Below are 20,671 nucleotides of genomic sequence, written 5' to 3' on the forward strand. Positions count from 1 at the left end.
GAAGTGTATTCCAGAGAACAGGAGCTGCCTAGAAATGTCATTATCACAGATCCTGTGGTGATATCTGTGACAAGAGAGATCAAAAGAAAAGTGGTGGAAGAGAAAGAGGAGAAAGAAAATGTCTTTCAAAATAATTACTTTAAACTTGAAAACATCCTTACATTTCTGCCTAGAACATATCATTATGTCCAGTCTGCACAACACAGGTTAAAACATAATAAAACAATGCAGCAGAAGTTTGCTTAATGCTACTGGTTTATTGCTGGTGTGTTCTAAAATTCCCAGATGTAGATTTGGAGCCCAACAGCACCCCAGGGAAAATTCTGATGAATTACGCAATGTATGTGGAAATTAGTACTCATCTAATAATTCAGTCATTAAATTTGGATTTTTCCCTTTGCAGGCTGATATACTGTAGCCACACAGTTCACAAAATTACTGAGATGGTTTTGCTGAAAATACCTGTCAATACCACTTTTAAAAGACTCTAACAGAAGAACAACCTGATTTTAGGTGGGTAAGTTTATGGGGTAATTTCACATAGAAATAGAGCTACATTATTTAACACCATCACCACTACATTACCTGGGTATATTTTCTGTTAATTTTTAGTTTATTACAATAATTTAAGATTTGTTCTCACTATGGTACCACATTGCTCTATTTGTATATCAGTATTGTTGGATTTTTCCAGTTCCTACCAGCTTTCTATTTCCGTAGAGATTGGACAAACAAAATCAGACAGAATAGTTTTTGAAACAGGTTGTTACATCCTCCAGTGATCTGCAGAAACCAAACATTTTGGTATGCACACAAACCTCCTGAGCATGCCAGAATGTCAGCTCTGGATCCCAGTCACGAGTGTTCATTGCAAACCTGTGCCACACAGCAAAGGCAGAGGAACTCTCAGTGCCAGTGCCTGTTTCCGACACTGCTGTGCTGGTTAAGCTGGGTATAGTTCATAGAATCTCTACCTTTATACATGACTTTAATCAGGGACACAAAAAAGCCTCTTGATTCATGAGCTGGAAAGAGCAGTTTGTAGATTCAGGTATAGTATTGTGATAAATAATCACAAAGGATATTTCAAAATAACAGTTCACATTTTGCACGGCTTTTTCAAATATTAGCAGTTTCATTTTTTCTTATTGTGAATGTCCAGTAATAATCTTGGTTAGTATAAGTATAAGCCTGGTATCTGTGCTTCAGATTTAAGATATACTTGTATTGAATGAACGAATTGGTGAAATTCTGACTAATTCATTAATTTTTAATGTGGTTCTTGGTACCAAAGGGTATAAGAAAGGGAGAAGTCCCAGTGATTTCAGTGGCAATATTTGCACAAATTTTGGTAGGAAATGCTTTGTTGCATCGGAGCCATTCTCGCTGTGGTATCTCCAAACTGAAATAAGTAATTACGGTCACCAGGCAGAATGTACAGGAAGGAATCAAATTTCTAGAAAACCCAGAAAAACACAATACCACAATCCCAAGTCAAAAAGCCCTCTTCAATTCCTAGAATATCTCAAAATGTCTTCTGTAATTAAATTTACTTTTAATATGCAATGTTATGTGTTCCTTTACAGAAAATGTAAAGGATTTTCAGAGGCAATAAAATGGCATTGGTGGTTTAAACTAATTAGTGAAACATTACAATTAGATAAATTCAGGTTACCTGCATTTAAAGAAGCAATGAGCTACAAAACCCAAGTTGTATCAATTTTAAGTAAATTATCTTAGAACACTTGCTCAGTATATTTTAGACAGAATACTGGGCCATAACCTGTTTCCTTGACAACCACATAGGAATAAAAGGTACATTAGCAAAGCTGCAGATGTGTGTCAGTGAATGCTTATTAAGCAGCCCAATGCATTTACATACCATGTGCTCACAATAATGCATGCATCTTGAAAATCACCATATAAAAAGATTTCTGGGCATGGCCCAGTGTGGTTTCCCAATACTCAAAGATTTTAACCAAAACCCCTCATGTTTTCAATGAAAATATCTCTTGTGACTTTTTATTATTGCACTTTCAATTTGGCTTGGAATAGCTGGATAAAAGGGGCATGGTAGGCTTGGCCTGCAAATGGAAACCTTCCTCTAGGATTCAGAATACTTAGAGCACTGCTATAAGTACAGATGGAAATCATGGGTAATGGTGTCTTTCAGAAATGCTCAGGCACTCTCAATTTGAATCTTGCACCAGCATTCAGAAGCAAGCATGATCATATTGCTTTACACAGTGACAAACTGAAGCCACTAAATAAGAATGAAGCTGGTGTTGCTTGTAGCACTCTGGTTCTAGCTAACGTAGCCAGGAAAAGAGAGATGACCCAAGTGTTGTCTTCTGCCAGACAACAGGAGAATGCAGGGGTCAAGAAACAGTTGTGGAAGTCAAAATCACAGTTGATCATGGACTTTTGGAATAATATCTGGATGTAGCATTTAGGCAGCACTTACACTTTCTGTGCAAGTGTTCAGTCCAGGATTAAAAAGAAGCTTAGATAAATAAGATCAGTTCTGAGAAATTTGTTTACTGACTTCAGCAAATATATGTACAGGTTATTTTTGGCCTTTCTTCTTAAAGTACTAATTTATATTTAAAATGAAAAGTGTATCCAACCTTTTGGGTTACGCCAAATTATATATTTTAAAGAAAGAAGTCTAAAATCCTATTAATTAAAAAGATGGGGGAAATGGGAATCTGCAAATCTTGGGTTTAAATTCAGTGGGTGTAAGCTGAGAAGTTGCTTAGGTAACAAGTAGCCTCATTGAATTTGCCTTGAAATCAATGAAAATATTCCCATTTACTTTTTTGGAGTGCTTAGTAAGAGAGTAGACTTCAGATATAATAACGATCAGATTTAGGAAATGAAGATTATCCTGACAATTTTCAACATTTCCCTTACTCTCAACAGCCAAGATGAGAATCAATACCAGAATCCAGTATTAATTTCAGATAGTTTAAACACTGCCACAGGAAAATTTTCATGATCCTGAACCATAAACACTGTGGATATGTACTGTCACATGCTACTTACTATTAAGGTTTCTGAGTGAATAAGAGTTTGGGAAATTATTATGGAGAGGCAAGCCAACTGTTGGGGTTTTAGTAGTAGCAGTAGCAGTAGTAGTTGTAGAAGTAGTAGTAGTAGTAGTAGCAGCAGCAGTAGTAGTAGTAGTAGTAGTTGTTGTAGTTGCTGCTGTTGTTGTTGTTACTGCTGTTGTTGCTGTTGTCCCCCACCTGAGCTGAGCTCAGATCTGAGCAGTTCACACTGGTGGCAGAGCAAGCAGCACAAACCAGAGCTGGAGACACCACGGTTTTCTTTGTACTGCCAGTGCTATCTGCTTTTGTTACAGTTCTTCTCCACTGCATGAGCAGAGGTCCTGCTTCAGCCTTTAGTTTGGAATCATGCAGTAGGATGGAAAAGGAGGAGTAGGGCTTGGGCTGGGCCCCTTTGGTCAGCACAAAATGGAGCATAAGAATATTTAAGAGCATATGAAGTTCTCGAGTGTTCACAAAGTTGTCATAATATTGGCCACACTGAAGTGATGACTGACAGCAATAGCTATCCCTCGTATGTTGGTTTCGGTTTACCAAAACAACAGCAAAACCAAAAATATTTTGCAAAGTTTTAAGGAATACTGGAGGCTAGTGGTGGCAAATTAACAACGTGAAGACCAGCTCTGTTTCCAAAAGGGCTGTGTCCAGCCACCTGGCAGACCACTGAACAAGGTGTTTGCAGGTGCAGACTGAACTCTATTTCCAGTCCATTCTGATTTGCCACATCAGCTGTAGTAAAGGGCAAGAGCTGATGCATTGGCCTGGCCCCCACATACCTCACCCAGAACAGCAGCCCTGAGCTTCACTGTGGATGCTGGCTCCCATATTCAAATGACGCTTCCTCTGGAAATTGGAAAATAGAGGCTGAAGTAAACTACTTTTATTTTACCTTTCTGGTAACAGAACAGGCAACAGAATACCGCATAGTAATTGTTCTGAATGAACAAAACCTAAATGTTTAGTTTGCTTCTTTTGTTTCAAGCTATTCAAATATATTAATCACTACATTTGACAACAGTCATCAACAGAAGAATGTCTGTTGTTGTCATTCTGCCTGTAAACATAGCTTCATGTTTGCAACTGGTCTCTGTTAGCTGAGGACTGATATGTCCTACAAGTGTAGGCAGCTAGAAAACAGCTTGCCAGCAGCACATTAAAAAAGAAAGACTTAAATGGAAAATAATAATAAGATTTTTCAGAGATAGCAAGATGTCACGTCAGCTGATTCTTAGTAGCAGTACAAGATAAGCTTTTGTATTTTGTGCAAGAGAGGAATTTGGATTTAGGTTATTGTTGCTTCATTTTCTTTTTTAGAAAAGAGAAAAGTATGTAGTTACACCTTTAAAAATTGCTTGTATATGTCCTGTTTAGTGTTAATGGGACTCTGATTAGGCCATGGCTAAATTTTAAGAAGGCAGCATTTCTTGGAGAAAGACTGAGTTCAGTGCATGTGCACAGCTCACACAGTTTGAGAGCTGGACGAGTTGTCCCAGGTTTCTCTCCTCTCCACCAGACCTGAAAGGGCAGGGGGCTGATGCAGGTGCTGTAACTGGGCTCTTTCTCCCTCCACCTGATGCTGAATAAGAGCAAGAGGGCTGCACATGAACTCCTTCCCTTGCTCATGGGCCACAAAGGGCAGCTGAAGTCACTCTGGGCTGCTGGGTCTTTGCCATGCCCCTCCTGAGTGAAGGGCTGGCCTGCCTGAGGGTCCAGAGGAGCTCTTTCCTTCTCAGCAGCACTCCTGATGCTCTCACCTCAGCAGGGAGAGCACTGAAGATGACAGTCTATCCTAGCATTTTTCTCTTGGATAGGCTGGTCTAGGCACCGAGACAGAAACCAGTCAAATCCTGGCCAGACTCCTGTTGCTTATGAGGAATTTGCAAGACTGAGTAATGCTCTATATGTTGTTTTCTGCTGTTGCTTAAGAACTGAAACTGCTAGTCTAGAGAGGAATATTGGCACATTTTTTTCATTAAATACTCTTACAGAAAGAATACCATATGCCACAACTTGCAGAAGTGAGATTATCAGACTTCAGCAAAGCATCCCAACACCCCCATTTCAGTAACCTTGGAAATGTTTTATACATTTTAAAGAGATTTGCTGAAAAATTTCTCTAGATCTTGCAGATTTACCATATGAGAAATAATCCAATGCTAAACTCCTTGGACTTCCTTCTAAAAGGAACACAGTATTTGTGTGCTGTAGTGCACAATCATTTATGTTTAATAGGAATTGGTACATATACTCTAGCAAGCTCACTGTTTCCAAAGTACATCATTAGTGTTGGGGATTACACCCTGGAATCAGGGCTGCAGAGCACATGGATCTTGTCTGACTTCTCCCAGATATCACTGCAGGGCATTCACAGCTCTAGCTGCAGCACCAGTGCCTCCATTTTCTTTGCTTCCAGCCGATCTTCCATGACACAATGGAATGATTATATAAAATCTTGGATGAGGCCAAGACAGTCTTAGAGAAAGAATTACTTTTTCTGAAGAATATTTTTCACACCCAATGAGCTGATGTGACTGTGAATTCCCAATAGCTCAAAAGCTCAAATTATATATATATATATATATATATATATATATATGTGTGTATGTATGTATGTATGTATGTATGGAAATTAGTACCTTCAATTACACTACTAGTCACAGAAAAGGTGATTCTTTTTTTAGTGGATAAGCTAAAGTTGCCTTAAGAAAACACCCCTTAAAAAAAAGAGAGAAAACTTGATTCATTTTTTCGTTCTCCATATCTATTATATTGTTTATAGATATTATAGACTAATATATCTATATTGTCTATAGATATTATAGACTGCCAGAGGATCCAGTGTTTAAGTACAAATAAATTATTGTCTCTAAGTTGGACATATCAGTTATACAAACGATGGTTATGCATCTGATTTTCAAAACAATTTAAAATAATCAATTTTAATTAAGATTTAGGGGGAATTAATAACTTAATCTTCTTTAAATTTGTTTCAAGATGCTTGTTCAGTAAGGCATTTATTTCCTTTAAGGGATTACAACAGGTTTAATTTAATCCATTTTATTGTATTGTTACTGACAACACATTTGTCACAAATACTTTTTATGGCATTTGTGTCAAAAACCTTCATTAATACATATGCTTATGTATATACATATCTAAAACAGTAATAAATTAAAAAAAACAGCAAATAAGCAATAGGCAAAATTCAAGATTAAAAGCAACCTACATGTAAGTATGAAACTTTGCTTATCCATTATGTAGGTTGGAATAAAAATGAATGTTGGGAAAACGCTGGGACACACTCTGCCTTTGCCATCAAAACCACTGTGTTCTTCATTTATTTGATCCCATTTCCACAGCTGCTGGTGAACAGCTACTGGTCATCTCATCACTCAATTTGCCATGAGGTTAAAGAAATCGTTTTTCAGTGGCAGAGAGCCCTAAGCTAAAAACATATTCATTGCTTCAATAGGTGAGCTTATAGGTAAGAATTTCAGTGATCCAGAATTACAGAAGGAATTAAACTCTTCACAGAAATGTTCAGTGTTTCTAAGATGAACTTTTAATGATAAGTTAGTGAAAAATGTGTGTATAGATAAGTCACTGAAATTGTGACAATTTCCTGACAGGAAAGAATTTCTTTCCATACCTTTTAACCAACTGGGAAAGCACTGATAATTCCAAGACAGAATTGGGGAAAAAAAGAAAGACCTCCCCTCTTTATAACAGAATTTGTACATTATGTTGATATTAAGCAGTTTCCTGCAATGATAAGCAGCATTTATCATGAAGAGGCTCTACCAAAATTCTAACTTCCAGGCCCACCAAGTGTGACAATGATTAAATAGTTAAAACTTCTGGATTTTTTTTTTTTTTGCTAATATTAGTTATTTCCTATTATTCAGGGCTTTTAATGGATAGGTTTAAGATTTGAAAATAAAGGTTCTGTCCCATGAAGCCTTATACAGAATACTTTGTAAAAATAAACATAGGTTAGCCTTGGACAAAAGCAAGCTTTAAGACAAAAACCAAACTGTTCATTTTCCTAACAATGTTTTTCACCTGTCTCAAAGCCCAGTTTTTCTCTAAGCTTTATGATTCTGAGTTCTGAGAAAACAGACTTTGCTGACTATTTGCAGTGAGAGGCTGAGACAGACAGTATCTGGGAGAACTGTACCAAATGTGTTGAGCATCTGGACAGATGAAATCAAGCTCTGTCCTTCTTTATCTAAGGGAGCGTTTGTTACTGCTTATGAATAACTAGTGGTAACGTTGTGCTTGTTTCCTGAGGCAGTAAAAAATATCAAGAAACCTAAATTATGAGTAAGAATACTACTTAAAACAAAATTCCTCACATTGAGTTTCTGTATATGCTTTTAAAAAAGATAATATAATCAGATAATGAAAAGGGTAAATGTTACTATTATTCCCTATTTAAATGTAATTTATTTCAGGTATTTTTTTCAAGGATATGTTTGATCTATGCTTTCTGGAGGGAAGTGGCAGAAGGTAGCACAGAGCTGTCTATGCTCAGAGACACTTTTTTTTCCTTGCTGTCCGAAAGGCCTGGAAGGAGAGTCAGGCAATGAAGTCCTGTGTTAGATCCAGGAGGAATTCTCAGGGACGTGCACAGCCCTGCATTGATGGCCGTGGAGCAGGCGCTGGGTTCTGGGAGCGCCGCGTTTCCTCGTCGGTCTGAATTTACCGATTGCGTACGAGCAGCTTGGCGGAGCGGCCCAGGCCCCCGCTGGCCGCGTTGGCTGAGCGCGGCGCGCTCGCTGCGGAGGGAGGACAGGGAACACGCGCGGCGGCGGCGGAGGGCGCGGGCCCGGCCCTGCCCGGCAGACCTCGGGCAATCCCATTGCCGGGATCGGCACAGCAAAATGGCGGCCGCGCCGTCCGGCCGCCGCCGGGCCGGGATCGCGGCCCCGGCCGCAGCCACCGCCCGCCTGCCGCCCGCGGAGAGCCCGCGGGCGCGGTGTTAATGGCGCGGGGACGGGGCGCTCCTGCGCGCGGGCCGAGGCTGCGCCGGCGGGGACGGAGCGGCGGCAGGTCAGTGGCGGCTCCCGCGGGAGGGGCCGCGCGGGCACCGCGGCTCCGCCATCAGCGGGCGCGATGCGGGCCCGCGCGGGGGCCGCTCGCAGACGCACAAACAGCGCGAGGCCGCCGCGCCGCACCGGGGCCCCGCAGTGCGTGCGGGCGCGCAGCCGGCGCGGGACGGGGAGGCGACGGCAGAGCCGTCCGCGGGCCCCGCGTTCCCGTGGCTGCGCAGCGCAAAGCCCGCATCGCGCTGCGCGGGACGGGCCGGGCCGGCACTGCGCGGGGGCAGCGCCCCCCCGCGGGCGGCGGCGGCCGGGCCGGGCCGGGCCGGGGGCGGGAGGGGAGGCCCCGGGGCCAGGGGGAGGCCACCCGCGGCGGGAAGGGCCGCGGTAGTGGGAACGAAGCGGGAACGGAGCCGCCTCGGAGCGCCCGGGCACGGGCACGGACTCGTCCTACGTGTCCGAGCGTGGCGCTGCCGAGGCCGCGCGGGCTGTTCGTGCGGTGGGAGAGGGCATGGGAAGCGTAAAGCGGGGAGTGAGGGAATTAGGGTCGGGATGCCAACAGTGGGGAAGATCCCCGCTCTGAAGGAATGCTTCGTCGCGGCCCATCAGAGGTCTGTTAACACTGACATACTCTTAGGCTACCTTCCATCACCCCACCCCAGCCCCCCCCCAGCTGTCGAATTAAAAGAGGAAAACGCAAAAAACCATTTAAAATAATGGTCTTCTATAGCAACAGAGAAGGAAGGATGTGAGCAGCGAGAGTCCAAAGAGAAGGTCTCTCAATGCAGTTGAAGAAGTAACGTGTAGCTCTGTAGAGTGAGCGCTAAGCTACACGCTCCTGCGAGCTATTGAAAGTCATTAGACATCGTTAACATCATTAGACACCGTGAACACGGCCCTGCATGCCCAAGGTTGCAGGGAGGCTGCAGCGCCCTGATCCAGGCAGACCTGCTGCCGACATAGGACTGGTGAAATGATTCCATAAAAAACTGGGCAGTCGCCGTAGCAGTGATGGTTGGACAGTAAGTTTCCAGGTAAGCAAGGGTCAGAGCTGGGGCGATGCGTGTGTAGAGGGGGGATGTACTTGTTTGGGGGTTTATGTTTGTTGGTGATGCCTGCCTCCATTTCAGCTCTAGAACAAAACCTGCATCCTTAAGGAGATTTGAGATATAGGTGAATGTTCCTCCTCAGCTGGAGAAGCCAGCTGGAAACAAAACAGAGACTTCAGAGTACCTTTACAGAGTGGGGTGAAACTGAACATAGGGAAGATACGGAATGAACATGTTTCTGTAGTGTCCTGTTGTTAGTATCAGAATATACTAACACTTTAAAAACCCAGTAGAAATTCACAGAGTAAGAAAACGGGGAGAATTCTTACTACAGTTCATCTTTTATCTTGATGGTTTTGATTTTGCCTGGGTGCTAGCAACTGCCCTTAATGCTTTGGAGTTTTTTTGTTATGCCGCTAGCTTGTCTTTCAAATTTAGCTGACTGAAGTGGAATAGAATAATCTCATATGTAATGGGGTACATCGCCTGACAATGGATTTCAAAAGATAAGCAGAAGTTAAAAGAATATTCCTAGATTGTAATTGTTCTCTGTGGTAGTAAAAAATTTGTATTTGGTATTCATGGGCCAGTAAAACTTACTCTGAACTCTTTGTTGACTTCAGAGTAATGTTAATATAAAAATTAACAGGAGCTTCTACTCTCAGCTCTGTCCATGTAGAGCTGGCTTCTCTATTTATAATTAGCAGTGTCATCTATGAATGTAGTCAAATTTGTGTTTGGATGCATCAATCTCTGATATTGACATTAACTTTTAATACTACTTATTTTCATTTGTGACTGCTGTTGTGGAGTGCTGTTCTGTTGATGTCAGAAAAGGTACTGTTATAATTTAATAAACCTACTGATTGTTACACTTAAGTTTCAGATGAATATTTAAATCTGATTTTTCCAAGTGATTCCAACAACTTTTAAGGACAGGTTAAGTCTATTACTGTTCTTGCAGAAAATCTGCAAATAGTACTGTAACCTCCAATCAAAACTTCTGCTGTCCTGAACCCAAAGTTATTCATAGGTGTACCAAAGACCATTAGGTAATGCTACAAAGGTACTGTTGAGATTGCTAAGAAATTATTTATGTCTGCATTGAGAGTAAAAAGTATGAAGTTAACATACAGATTTGTGGGAAAAAGGGATTAGTTGGCTGAGGAGTTTTGTTGCCCTTTAATAGGCCAAATGCTATTTATATATGTTTTAGGAAAAATTTACAAATAAAACTAAATTTTCTTCTGTAACTCTATAATAAAAATCATACCAAAGAGTAGTTACATTCTGAGTGGACCTTCCAGTGTTTTAATGAAAAATATTTAATACTAACATGTCTGAAAAGTTTGATCTCCATGTATATTGGTTCTTGGTAGTGCTCCCTTGGAAAGTGAAGAGCAGGTTTTCATTTTACAGGATGAGCTGCAAATGGAATGTAGAAAAATTCCTAAAATACTTCATTTATATTTGTGTGCTAAGTAGGGCATTTTGACTTTATAGCATTTCAGACAGGTTTTTTCAAATGGAAGAAGCAAGACTGGTGAAATAGAAGGCAGTAGAGAATCATTACAGACATAAATAAATGGTTTGAGATATGTGTAGTTTGAGATGAAGAAGGAAAAAGTGTTGGCTCTGAAGACTGATTTGCTCTGGAATTTTTATGTGTAACTTTCCAATGAGATATCTAGCTTATGGTTTTGCACATAGAAAGAAAAAATTAAATGACCAAATAGCAAAAGATCATTTCTACAATGTTGACAGAAGGAATCTAGTTTAGTATTTTACTGAGCATACAAAATTGTCCAGGACTGCAAAAGCTGTCAGTCTATGTACATGGCAAGTAGAAATTTAAAATACTCAGTTTTGTCCTTAGGAAGATAAATTTTAAGATAATTAGTTGAATAACAAGACTTGTACTAAACCCACTTAGGTTTGGATGCCTCTCAGCATGGCATTAGCAGCCTGATACACTTAGCAGTCAGTCTGTCAGATGATGTGTCTTTGAACTAAAACCAGCTGTCTCCAATAAAGAAACAGAAAAAACACAGGCAAGTTCCTGTGGGGCAGTTCACTGGGAGGTAGAGTTGACATCATTTATTTCCTATACTCAGGAAATAACCCTATCAATAGCTCCTGTTGTGAAATGTTTTTTGATGGCTGATAGTTGGTTTCTAATACCACATCACATGAGCAAGTCAGATGTAATCTCAGACACTGTCAATGAGAAAAAGGAATCAATTATGGAATAGTGGCTGCTTGCTGGAAGAAAAGAATTGTCAGTATGCTTTCTGTAGACTCCATATGCCAGAAACTATCTACAGTTACATCTGAATTTTCAGATACCCAGCCAAAGCACATAACTGTATCTAACCACTGTGAATTTCAGGTTGCCATTCCAAATGAGTAAATATCACTTAGTGTAAGCCAAATTAGTGTCATAAACAAACCCATTATAAACTATGATTTTAACATTTCAAGGCACAAAACATTGCATCTAGATTTACAGCTGCTGAGAGTGATCAAATAATCAAAATAATATTCATGTATGTTTCTGTCACCATTATATTGACGAATTTGTTTCTTGACATCCATGGTATATCATGGGAAATGTCAGAGGTATTTTTTGTGAATCACAGTTTTGTTCTGAATTCTGTGCATTGAAAATTCTCAGCCATCAAAGTCTATTAGAAATTTTTTACTAATTGCAAAGACAACACCTTTCCTGATAGAAGCAGTGGCCATGCTGCAAGGTAAAAATTTTACTTCCAAGCTTAATCTGTAATGTACCAAATTACAGTCTGGTTCATGGTATGTTTGGTTTGTCTTCACGGTAAAGTTGTTGCTGCTTTTTGTGTAATTTGATTTGCAGGGACGTAGTTTGTGGATTTGTAATAAAAGTGTTCTGAGTGTAATTAGATGAGTTAGAGCAAGAGTGTGTATGACTTGTATTACTTAACTTTGTGATAAAGGGCCTATTTTCCAGAACAGATTACTTCCCAGTGTGATAAATGGATATGATTCGTGCTAATTAAATCGTAACTATATCAATATTTTAGAAAATAATTGTTATAAAATAATAAAGGAAAAGTATATGTGATTAGTGTTACAAAGCAGATGGGCCCCTTTGCAAATGGTACACGTGAAAAACAGGATACAGGATGTAATACTGAGATAAGCAAGATCCCAAAACAGAATCGGCCTTGGGATGAACAAAGTTGGGATGATTCCAGAAAACAGAATCAGCCTTGCGATGAGCAAAGTTGGGATGATTCCAGGTATGGAATCTAAGTAGTGGTTTTATCTGTGAAATAATATGGCTTATTTGGAGCATAATGCTTACTTACATAACACAAAGCTTAGTGTGCATGTACAACCTGTAAGGTTATTCAGAGACAGTGAGGAAGATGGTGAGCCTTCCTCTGAAAAGACCACCAAAAAGCCAGGAGACCCCCTAGCAGCCAGTGGAGCATGTGCTCTGCAGTATGGTGATGTAGATTTCAGGAATCAAAAGTAGGAGGAGATTTCTGGGAAATATTAATGAATATGTATTAGCATACAGTAGATAAGTGTAGTTTGGATTCCTTTGTTTTGTATGTGAGGCAGGGTGAGGAGCCCTCCCCGTACCCTGGTCAGTTTTGCTTATGCTTGTATAAACCTTAGTCATACTTAATTAATCGCTGCCAAATTTTTTTTGCATATGCTTGATTATATTTAATGTACTTGATTGTATTCATTTATATAAAATTGCTGTTCAATTAAAATTGCTGCTAAATTCAATTTTGTTGATTATTAAATTAGACATATAGAACTTCATTCATAACACCAGTATTTTGGGTGAATGAGCCAATGTGTTCTAAATGGCCATTGCTGTTTGCTTAGTGAATATGGGTTAAACCTTTATTTTGCCATTTGGATCAAACCTGTCTTATATATTGGCATTCTTAACATAAAGTATTTGAGGGTAAAAGTAATAGTAAAATTTTTAAAGCTGAACATTAAAGTTTGGAGCAGCAGATGGAGTACTTAGAAGGTAAATCCTGACTTACAGTGTTGTAATATTTTAGCCTGTCTTACAGAATTTCTGTCAGTAATATTCTTTAAGGTGCATTTAATTTCCACAAGTTTAAAGAAAAGGGTCTTTAAGAAGTGTGATTTTTTTTTACTGTAGGATTGGTAAGTTCCACGAGCACAACTATTTCTTCATGACTTGAAGTCAGAAAGGGACAGCAGTAGTTCAAAAGACTACTCCAGACCTGGGGAAAAAAGGAATAAACCTCATTATGTGGTACAGATCTGAATTTGAGAAAAAACATCTGGTGAAAACCGATTTTCACCAGATACAAAATTCAGTTGGGAAAAATTGTCAAAATTCAAATTCAACTGGCAAATTAATCCATTTTTTTCTAGAATATTTTTCATTCATATTTTGCATATTTTTTCTCAATGGAATGAACCAGTATATTCATATAGTAACAGCCTGGCTAATCGAAACAGTTTTTTTCAGCATTAAACCTAATTATTATATATTAGCAGTTATTTAATGGTATTTATTACTGCAATTAAATCTTACTATTTGACAGAAACTAAGAACATACTATCTAATTATAAAATGTGAACACTAAGTATGAACTATAAGAACTGAAGAAAAGAACTCTCTTATTTTCTACTTGTCATTCCATTATTTTCTACTTGTTTTACTCAGAACTTTTCAGTCAATTTAAAGTAGTGTAAATTATTGAGGGAATTTAATCACTATTCAAAAAAAAATCTCTTCACATAAACAGTATTATAGGTACTTCACTGTTGTCTACCAAATTGTGTTCCTTCATTTGCTTTCCCTGAAACTGAGACTCTCTTGCTGTGATTTAAATATGAGCTTAGTAAGGAGGTCAGATGCAGCTGTGCTGTGAAGTTGGTGTCTGACAAACAGCCCAGAATCAAAGTCCTCCTCTGCACAGAGCCTTGGCAACACAGCCTTCCCCATTGGCTGTGCCAGGTGCCCCCGTGGCATGCTGGGGAATTCCATCCAGGCTGCAGGGAGTCCTTCAGGGTGACCCTGAGCAGCTGCACCCGCTGGCATAGCAAAAGGCATCGGCGATTCTCAGTGAAAGGCTCAGGATGGACACCAAGCTCAAGCCAGGGGGGAGTGAGAGGGATGCTCTGCCTCCTGCTGAGGAGCTACTGGTGCTCCTGCCTCCTTGATCTGGACAGACATTTCCTGCAGTAATGTTGGCACCAGAGAATGTATGGCTTAAACCTGAGATATTATGAAAAAATTTTACTCATTCTTAAACTTTAAAAGTTAATAAACTAAAACATATATAAAAATAATATAGACTATAAACTTAATGTGTAACTGAAATGGATGAAAAATGCCTTCTAATTTACTTTTTTTTCTCTTGTAGATGACAGTCATGTCCCATTCAAAGGACCTCAAGGACGACTTCCACAGTGACACTGTACTGTCCATTTTAAATGAACAGCGCATTCGGGGTATTTTATGCGATGTCACCATAATTGTGGAAGACACCAAATTTAAAGCCCATAGTAATGTGCTGGCAGCTTCAAGCCTTTATTTTAAAAACATTTTTTGGAGTCGTACTATCTGTATTTCAGGTCATGTACTGGAGTTAGATGATCTCAAAGCTGAAGTGTTTACAGAGATACTGAATTACATCTACAGTTCCACAGTAGTTGTTAAGAGGCAGGAAACTGTAACGGACCTTGCAGCTGCAGGGAAAAAACTGGGAATATCATTTCTAGAAGATCTTACAGATGTAAACTTTTCAAGTTCCCCCTGTCCCTATTCATATTGTGTTAATGAAAAAGGGACTGTCAAAGAGGAAAAACATGAAAAGCGACATGAAGATTCTGCTGTGACAAATGGACCACGAATTACAAATGCATTCTCAATTTTTGAAACAGAAAACAATTTGTTTTCTCCCCTTGATTTGAGAGCCAGCTTTAAAAAGGTATCTGACACAATACAAGCTCCCAGCATCGGCCTCGACAGAAGCGATGTGTGCAAAGATGCTGAGCCAGCCAGTACCTTGGCTGAACACTCCTATGCGGTTTCTTCTGGGGGAGATACTTCACAAGGAGCACCTTTTACTGACAAGGACAGCAGCCCTTCATACCAGGTGGGTGAGGACCGCTATGAAAATCACCAAGCCACCCCTGTCATTCAGCAGGGAAAACAAGCAGGTAGTACTCCTAAGTCAGCCTTTAAGCCCCAGGGTACTGGTTTGGCTGTAGCCAAAGTACCAGCCTCCACTCTAAGCGCTGCAGAAGCCCAGCATGAAGCAGTTGGTGATCAGACAATTACTTCCTTTCCAAAACCTCAGAATAAAACAGGAGATTTACATGTATCCAGAGAAGAGGGAAACACTTCTGCTAATGTCTCTGCATCTGGGGCGACAGTCACTCCACCTGTTTACAGTTGTAACTATTGTGCAAAATCATTCAATGACCGGGTGTTACTCACTGCTCACCTTCAGCTCCACTCAGAGCATCAGGAAACTTTCATATGCAAATACTGCAGCAAACAATTTGCAAATTTAAATATACTGGAAAGTCATGAACAAGTCTGCATGAGATCAAGTAACTTAGCAGCTCACAATGGAAATGAACAAAATTTTGCAGATAACTGTACTGCTACAGAGGGACGGAATGGAAGCTCCTGTGCGAACACAGAGCCTCCTTTGTCTGAAAACAGCATCACTGATTGTTCTAATGCAAACTGCACTTTACCAGAAACAGATCATTTAGTTAAAGTCGTTGATGGGCAGATATTATACACTTGCGTTGTTTGCAAGCGTAGTTACGTCACCCTGTCCAGCCTTCGCAGACATGCAAATGTGCATTCCTGGAGGAGAACGTACCCTTGTCACTACTGCAATAAAGTCTTTGCGTTAGCCGAGTACCGCACCCGACACGAGATCTGGCACACCGGAGAGAGGCGCTACCAGTGCATTTTCTGTCTGGAGACCTTCATGACTTACTACATACTGAAAAATCACCAGAAGTCTTTCCATGCAATTGACCATCGCCTGTCAGTAAATAAAAAGACAGCCAATGGGGGATTAAAACCAAATATGTACCCATACAAACTGTATCGACTCTTACCTATGAAGTGCAGGCGACTGCCTTATAAATCCTATCGAAATTCATCCTATGAAAATGTTCCAACGAGTACCCAGGCTAATGAAACTGCTTCTACTAACTGTTTCATTCCCAGCTCTATTAGCTCTGAGCTACCACCGCTGAATTTTCAACGTAGTATAATATCAAACAACAGAACCCTGGCCTTGGATACATCTTCAGGTAATAATGCAGCATCTTCTACAAATACTCAGAATTCTTTCTCTGGAGGAGTAGGTATCTTAAATTCTGACCTGCAGAGGGACTTTTTCCCAGCTGAAAAAAGAGTTTCCACTGCTGCGAATGACTCAAGTTCACAGGAGTGTGATTCCTCAGTTGTGTCTTTAGGTAATGTGAATGAAAATTCAACCTCTGTCATTAGTTACAGCAGTTCTGCACCCTCTGTTATAATGCACAGTAGCAGAGTTTCTTCAGTAATAATGCACAGTAAAACAGTCACTTCCATAGAAAACAGTAAGACAGAGTCTTCAAATAACCCACCCAGTCAGTCAGTCAGTGATGACTGTAAGTATGGGTCGGATAATTATGGGAAGTGCATTACAAAATCAAAAACTATTAAGGATAAAAAGAAAACACTGCTGTACAACAGAGCAGAAGTAACTGAGGATACACAGCACATGACAGGATCTGAAGGTTCATGTAGCAAAACTACAAATACTGTCCAAGAGTCCAGTAAAACTGAAACATACATTGCAAAGCCTGCCTTACCTGGAACGTCTGCTGACAGCAATGTCGCACCTCTTTGTCAGATAACAGTAAAAATCGGTAATGAAGCCATTGTAAAAAGACATATATTAGGATCTAAGCTGTTTTGTAAAAGGGGCCGAAAATCCAAACACGAGTCCAAACAGGACAATCTCACTGAAGAACCAGAAATGGAGGTAAAAGAAAAAAGCCCGTCTAGACTCTACAGCTCAGAATGCCTGGAACTGACAGAAATGTGTGATGATGTTAGTGACCAGGACTCCAGTGATAAACCCTGGAGACCTTATTACAACTATAAACCAAAAAAGAAATCCAAACAGCTAAGAAAAATGAAAAAGACCAAGTGGAGGAAAAAGCACGGAAGCAAGAGCACTGGTATGGAAAGCCACAACACGTGCAGTCGAGAGTATGCGCTCAGGAATGCTCCTGAGGAAAAGGTGGTCAGCCAGGAGGATAACACAGAAATGCCTAATCTTCACTGTGAGCTCTGTGAAAGAGACCAGTCTTCCACAGCAGAAGGTCAAGAACATGTACACTGGCATGTAGCTGCTTCAAAGCCTTACATTTGTGAGTTATGCCAAAAACAATTTCAAAGTCCATCCACTTTAAAAATGCATATGAGGTGTCACACTGGGGAAAAGCCCTACACTTGCAAAACCTGTGGTAAGTGTTTCTCAGTTCCTGGTAATCTACAGAAACACGAACGTATTCACCTGGGTGTCAAAGATTTTGTCTGCCAATACTGTAATAAGGCATTCACTTTAAATGAAACACTCAAAATACATGAAAGAATTCATACTGGAGAAAAACGCTACCACTGTCAGTTTTGCTTTCAGAGTTTCTTGTATCTTTCTACCAAAAGGAACCATGAGCAAAGGCACGTACGTGAACATAATGGAAAAGGATACGCTTGCTTTCAGTGCCCCAAAATTTGCAAGACTGCAGCTGCTCTGGGAATGCACCAGAAGAAACATCTATTCAAAAGTCCAGGCACACAAGATAGAAAAGAACAGTTTTGCAACGAAAGCACTAAACTTTTGGAAAATCCGCATTTCCTTGGCTCAGAAGGAAGCAAAGTGAAAAATACACAAAATGTAACTACAGAAGTTATACTCTGAGTGACAATTGTGCAAAAGAGAAGAAAAATATATATTGGAGAAGATAAAGATGTATTGAATGGGGAAACGTATCAGTAAGGTCAAATTTCTTCATCTAAATGTGTGTCAATATATGCAAAGAAAAAATAACACAGAAAAACTAGTATTTGCAATAATACAAATTTAATTTGCAACACCCAAAATACTTTTGCCACAACAGACTCTAGCATAGAGAGAAAGAAAAATGGCCAACTCAAACCCTTCTACTTAATATTACAAGAAAGTCGTCACTGAACTATTTTACAGTCCTGGTTTTGAATCAGAATTGTTTGAAGCAAAAGTAATGAGTAGGTTCATGGTGTATTCTGTAGAAGGAATTTCTGCTGCAGAAACCATACATTGCATTTCTTTTTTTTTTTTTTTTACAAAAGTAATGTCTTTATAAAGGAACTAATTGTAATCTTGTGTATTCTAAAGTGAAGGTGGGAGGGGTTTCATGGGCTTGGGTGTGCCGAAGTACATTTGAGTTCTGCCATGCTTTTCTGTAATTCAGCCTTTACAAAACATATTCAGGAGTTTAAACTACTCTTTTCCTTTCCATATTCGGTTTTGTAGTTACCATAATAACTGTTAAGTCTAAGTGGAGGTGTGAGAAGTATTCCCAATTTATATATCTCTGAGACATTTAATAAAAGTTCAGTGGAACTTGCTATAGCCAGTCTTCCAAGCTGCATAAATCCCCATGTCAGTGGCCTGGAGAACTCTTCAGGTGCATTGGTCTAAAGAAAATTGTTCTTACGAAACAGAAATCCTGTGTAGAAATGTCCACCTCCTGGTGGGTCTGCAACTCTTGTCTTTTAGAAATACAATTCTTCTCAACAGAAGGACATGTAAACAGTTTCCCTTCTCATCCTGGAATAATGCCTGGACACAAACAATAGAGCAACTCCCCGTAAATACTTTGAGAGGAGTAGGTAAATAAGACTCTTGCTTCCATAGATATCCCTGAGGCTGTCCCTGTGTATAAACAAGTATAGGGCCAGTTTGTGGGGTTCCCTGTCATCTCCATGCCTTAAATGCAACATTTAACCTTCAGATGTCCCTTCTCAGTGATGCCACCAACCCTTCCAGCCGTGTCCCATGGCCACAGCAGAGAGGGGCCGGGAGCAGGCTGCTGGAGGAAGGAGTGTCAGCCTTCCTGCCTCCCTCAGCCTGCCACTCCACAGGCTGTGGGGACCCTGCAGCTGCACAGGTCACTAACAACTGGGAGAATGGGCTTCTGAAAGACAGCACCTAGATGTTCCAGTTAATACTGTTTTGTGGAAGTGTGATTCATTTTAACTGAGATGCTTCAAAAAGTCTAAGCAGGTGTATGTCTGCAAGTTGCATTTTATATGCTAGGGCTCTGTTGTACCGTATCTGCATTTCTGGTAGTCATGTTCATCCCTGTGAAGTGTTAAAAAATTAGGTCATGACAAGGGTTAGTGATTCTTGACTTCATTCTCTGTGATGGTTCACAATTTGTTACTTAACTTTGTCTTCTTGAATATTTTAAAAGAAACTATAGCTTGGGTACAATAAAACTACAGTTGAAATGGTAATACAGTATTGATTGAAGTAATAATACAGTCCACTTACTTATTCTGTCACTGGTGAATGCTATGAACCCTTTGAGAAATTTTGGTTTCATGGCAGCTTTGGTTCCATTTAAATAAGAATAGAATAATAGACACAGGAAAGTGTAAAGATGTTTCAAAGAAAGTACACAAAGATATCTTCTGAGTGGACTTGTATGGTGATAAATATAGACCAAAGCAAATAAGGTAGAATATTTATAAATACAAAGATAATTTTACACATATTTTATATAACTGTATAGTTCATAAGAAAAATAATGTTAGCTTGTGTTAGGTTTGGGGGGGTTTGTATATTTTGATAAAAACACAACAACTTTGTAACTCTGTATATTCTCTACAGTTTATAGCAAAGCAGTTTATAGATGGCAATGTCATGTTTATAGTTCAATTGTGGCACTTTTACTACAAGTAACATGTTGCAGTAATGAATCAAGTATTAATGACCAAATTAGAATTAAAGTAAGTGTAAGAGAACTTAAATGCTATACGTTGTCAAAGACTGTAATTTGCTACATAATCACATCTGTATTTTTGTTTAGAAGAAATTATTAAATGCAGATGTTAAGGATTGATAAAGAGTCTAATTTTATTTTTAGAAAGAGTGATTATAACTCTGTTTTTGCTTAATTAAAATAACATATTCCTATTTTTCTGTAAGTCTGTCAATTTTTTTAATTGTTTTAATGCTTATATAATCTATATGATGCACAGATACGTATCTTCTAATAGTTATTTCAGTGGAAGATTAAGCAACACAGTTACCAAGTAGTCCCTTCATTAAGGTCAGAACACTGAATTGAGAACCTGCCAGAGCTCAAGGGAAGTGATGCTATCTCCTGGCATCATACAGGGTGAATGCAATACAGAACAGAATCTACCTGCTCAGTGTTTCAGAGGGCTGGAAACACA

The 20,671-nt window shown here is 39.7% G+C and overlaps 1 protein-coding gene across 9 annotated transcripts in view; it reads left to right on the forward strand.

The window, feature by feature from the left end:
• Positions 1–20,408, forward strand: part of ZBTB38 (zinc finger and BTB domain containing 38) — a 49,140-nt gene extending 28,732 nt beyond the window's left edge. For 6 of the 9 annotated variants that reach the window (XM_077183905.1, XM_077183907.1, XM_077183911.1 and 3 more), the window contains one exon: positions 14,568–20,408. In XM_077183905.1, coding sequence (XP_077040020.1) covers positions 14,568–18,146 — 3,579 coding nt within the window. In that variant the 3' untranslated portion in view covers positions 18,147–20,408. Of the gene's footprint in view, positions 1–403; positions 514–7,886; positions 8,121–9,014; positions 9,145–14,567 lie in introns of those variants that run through there. The other 3 variants (XM_077183910.1, XM_077183912.1, XM_054639295.2) reach the window with 3 other exon arrangements.
• Positions 20,409–20,671: the final 263 nt, after the last annotated feature.

Source organism: Agelaius phoeniceus, chromosome 10 (genome assembly GCF_051311805.1).
Source record: "Agelaius phoeniceus isolate bAgePho1 chromosome 10, bAgePho1.hap1, whole genome shotgun sequence".
Lineage (NCBI taxonomy): Eukaryota > Metazoa > Chordata > Aves > Passeriformes > Icteridae > Agelaius > Agelaius phoeniceus.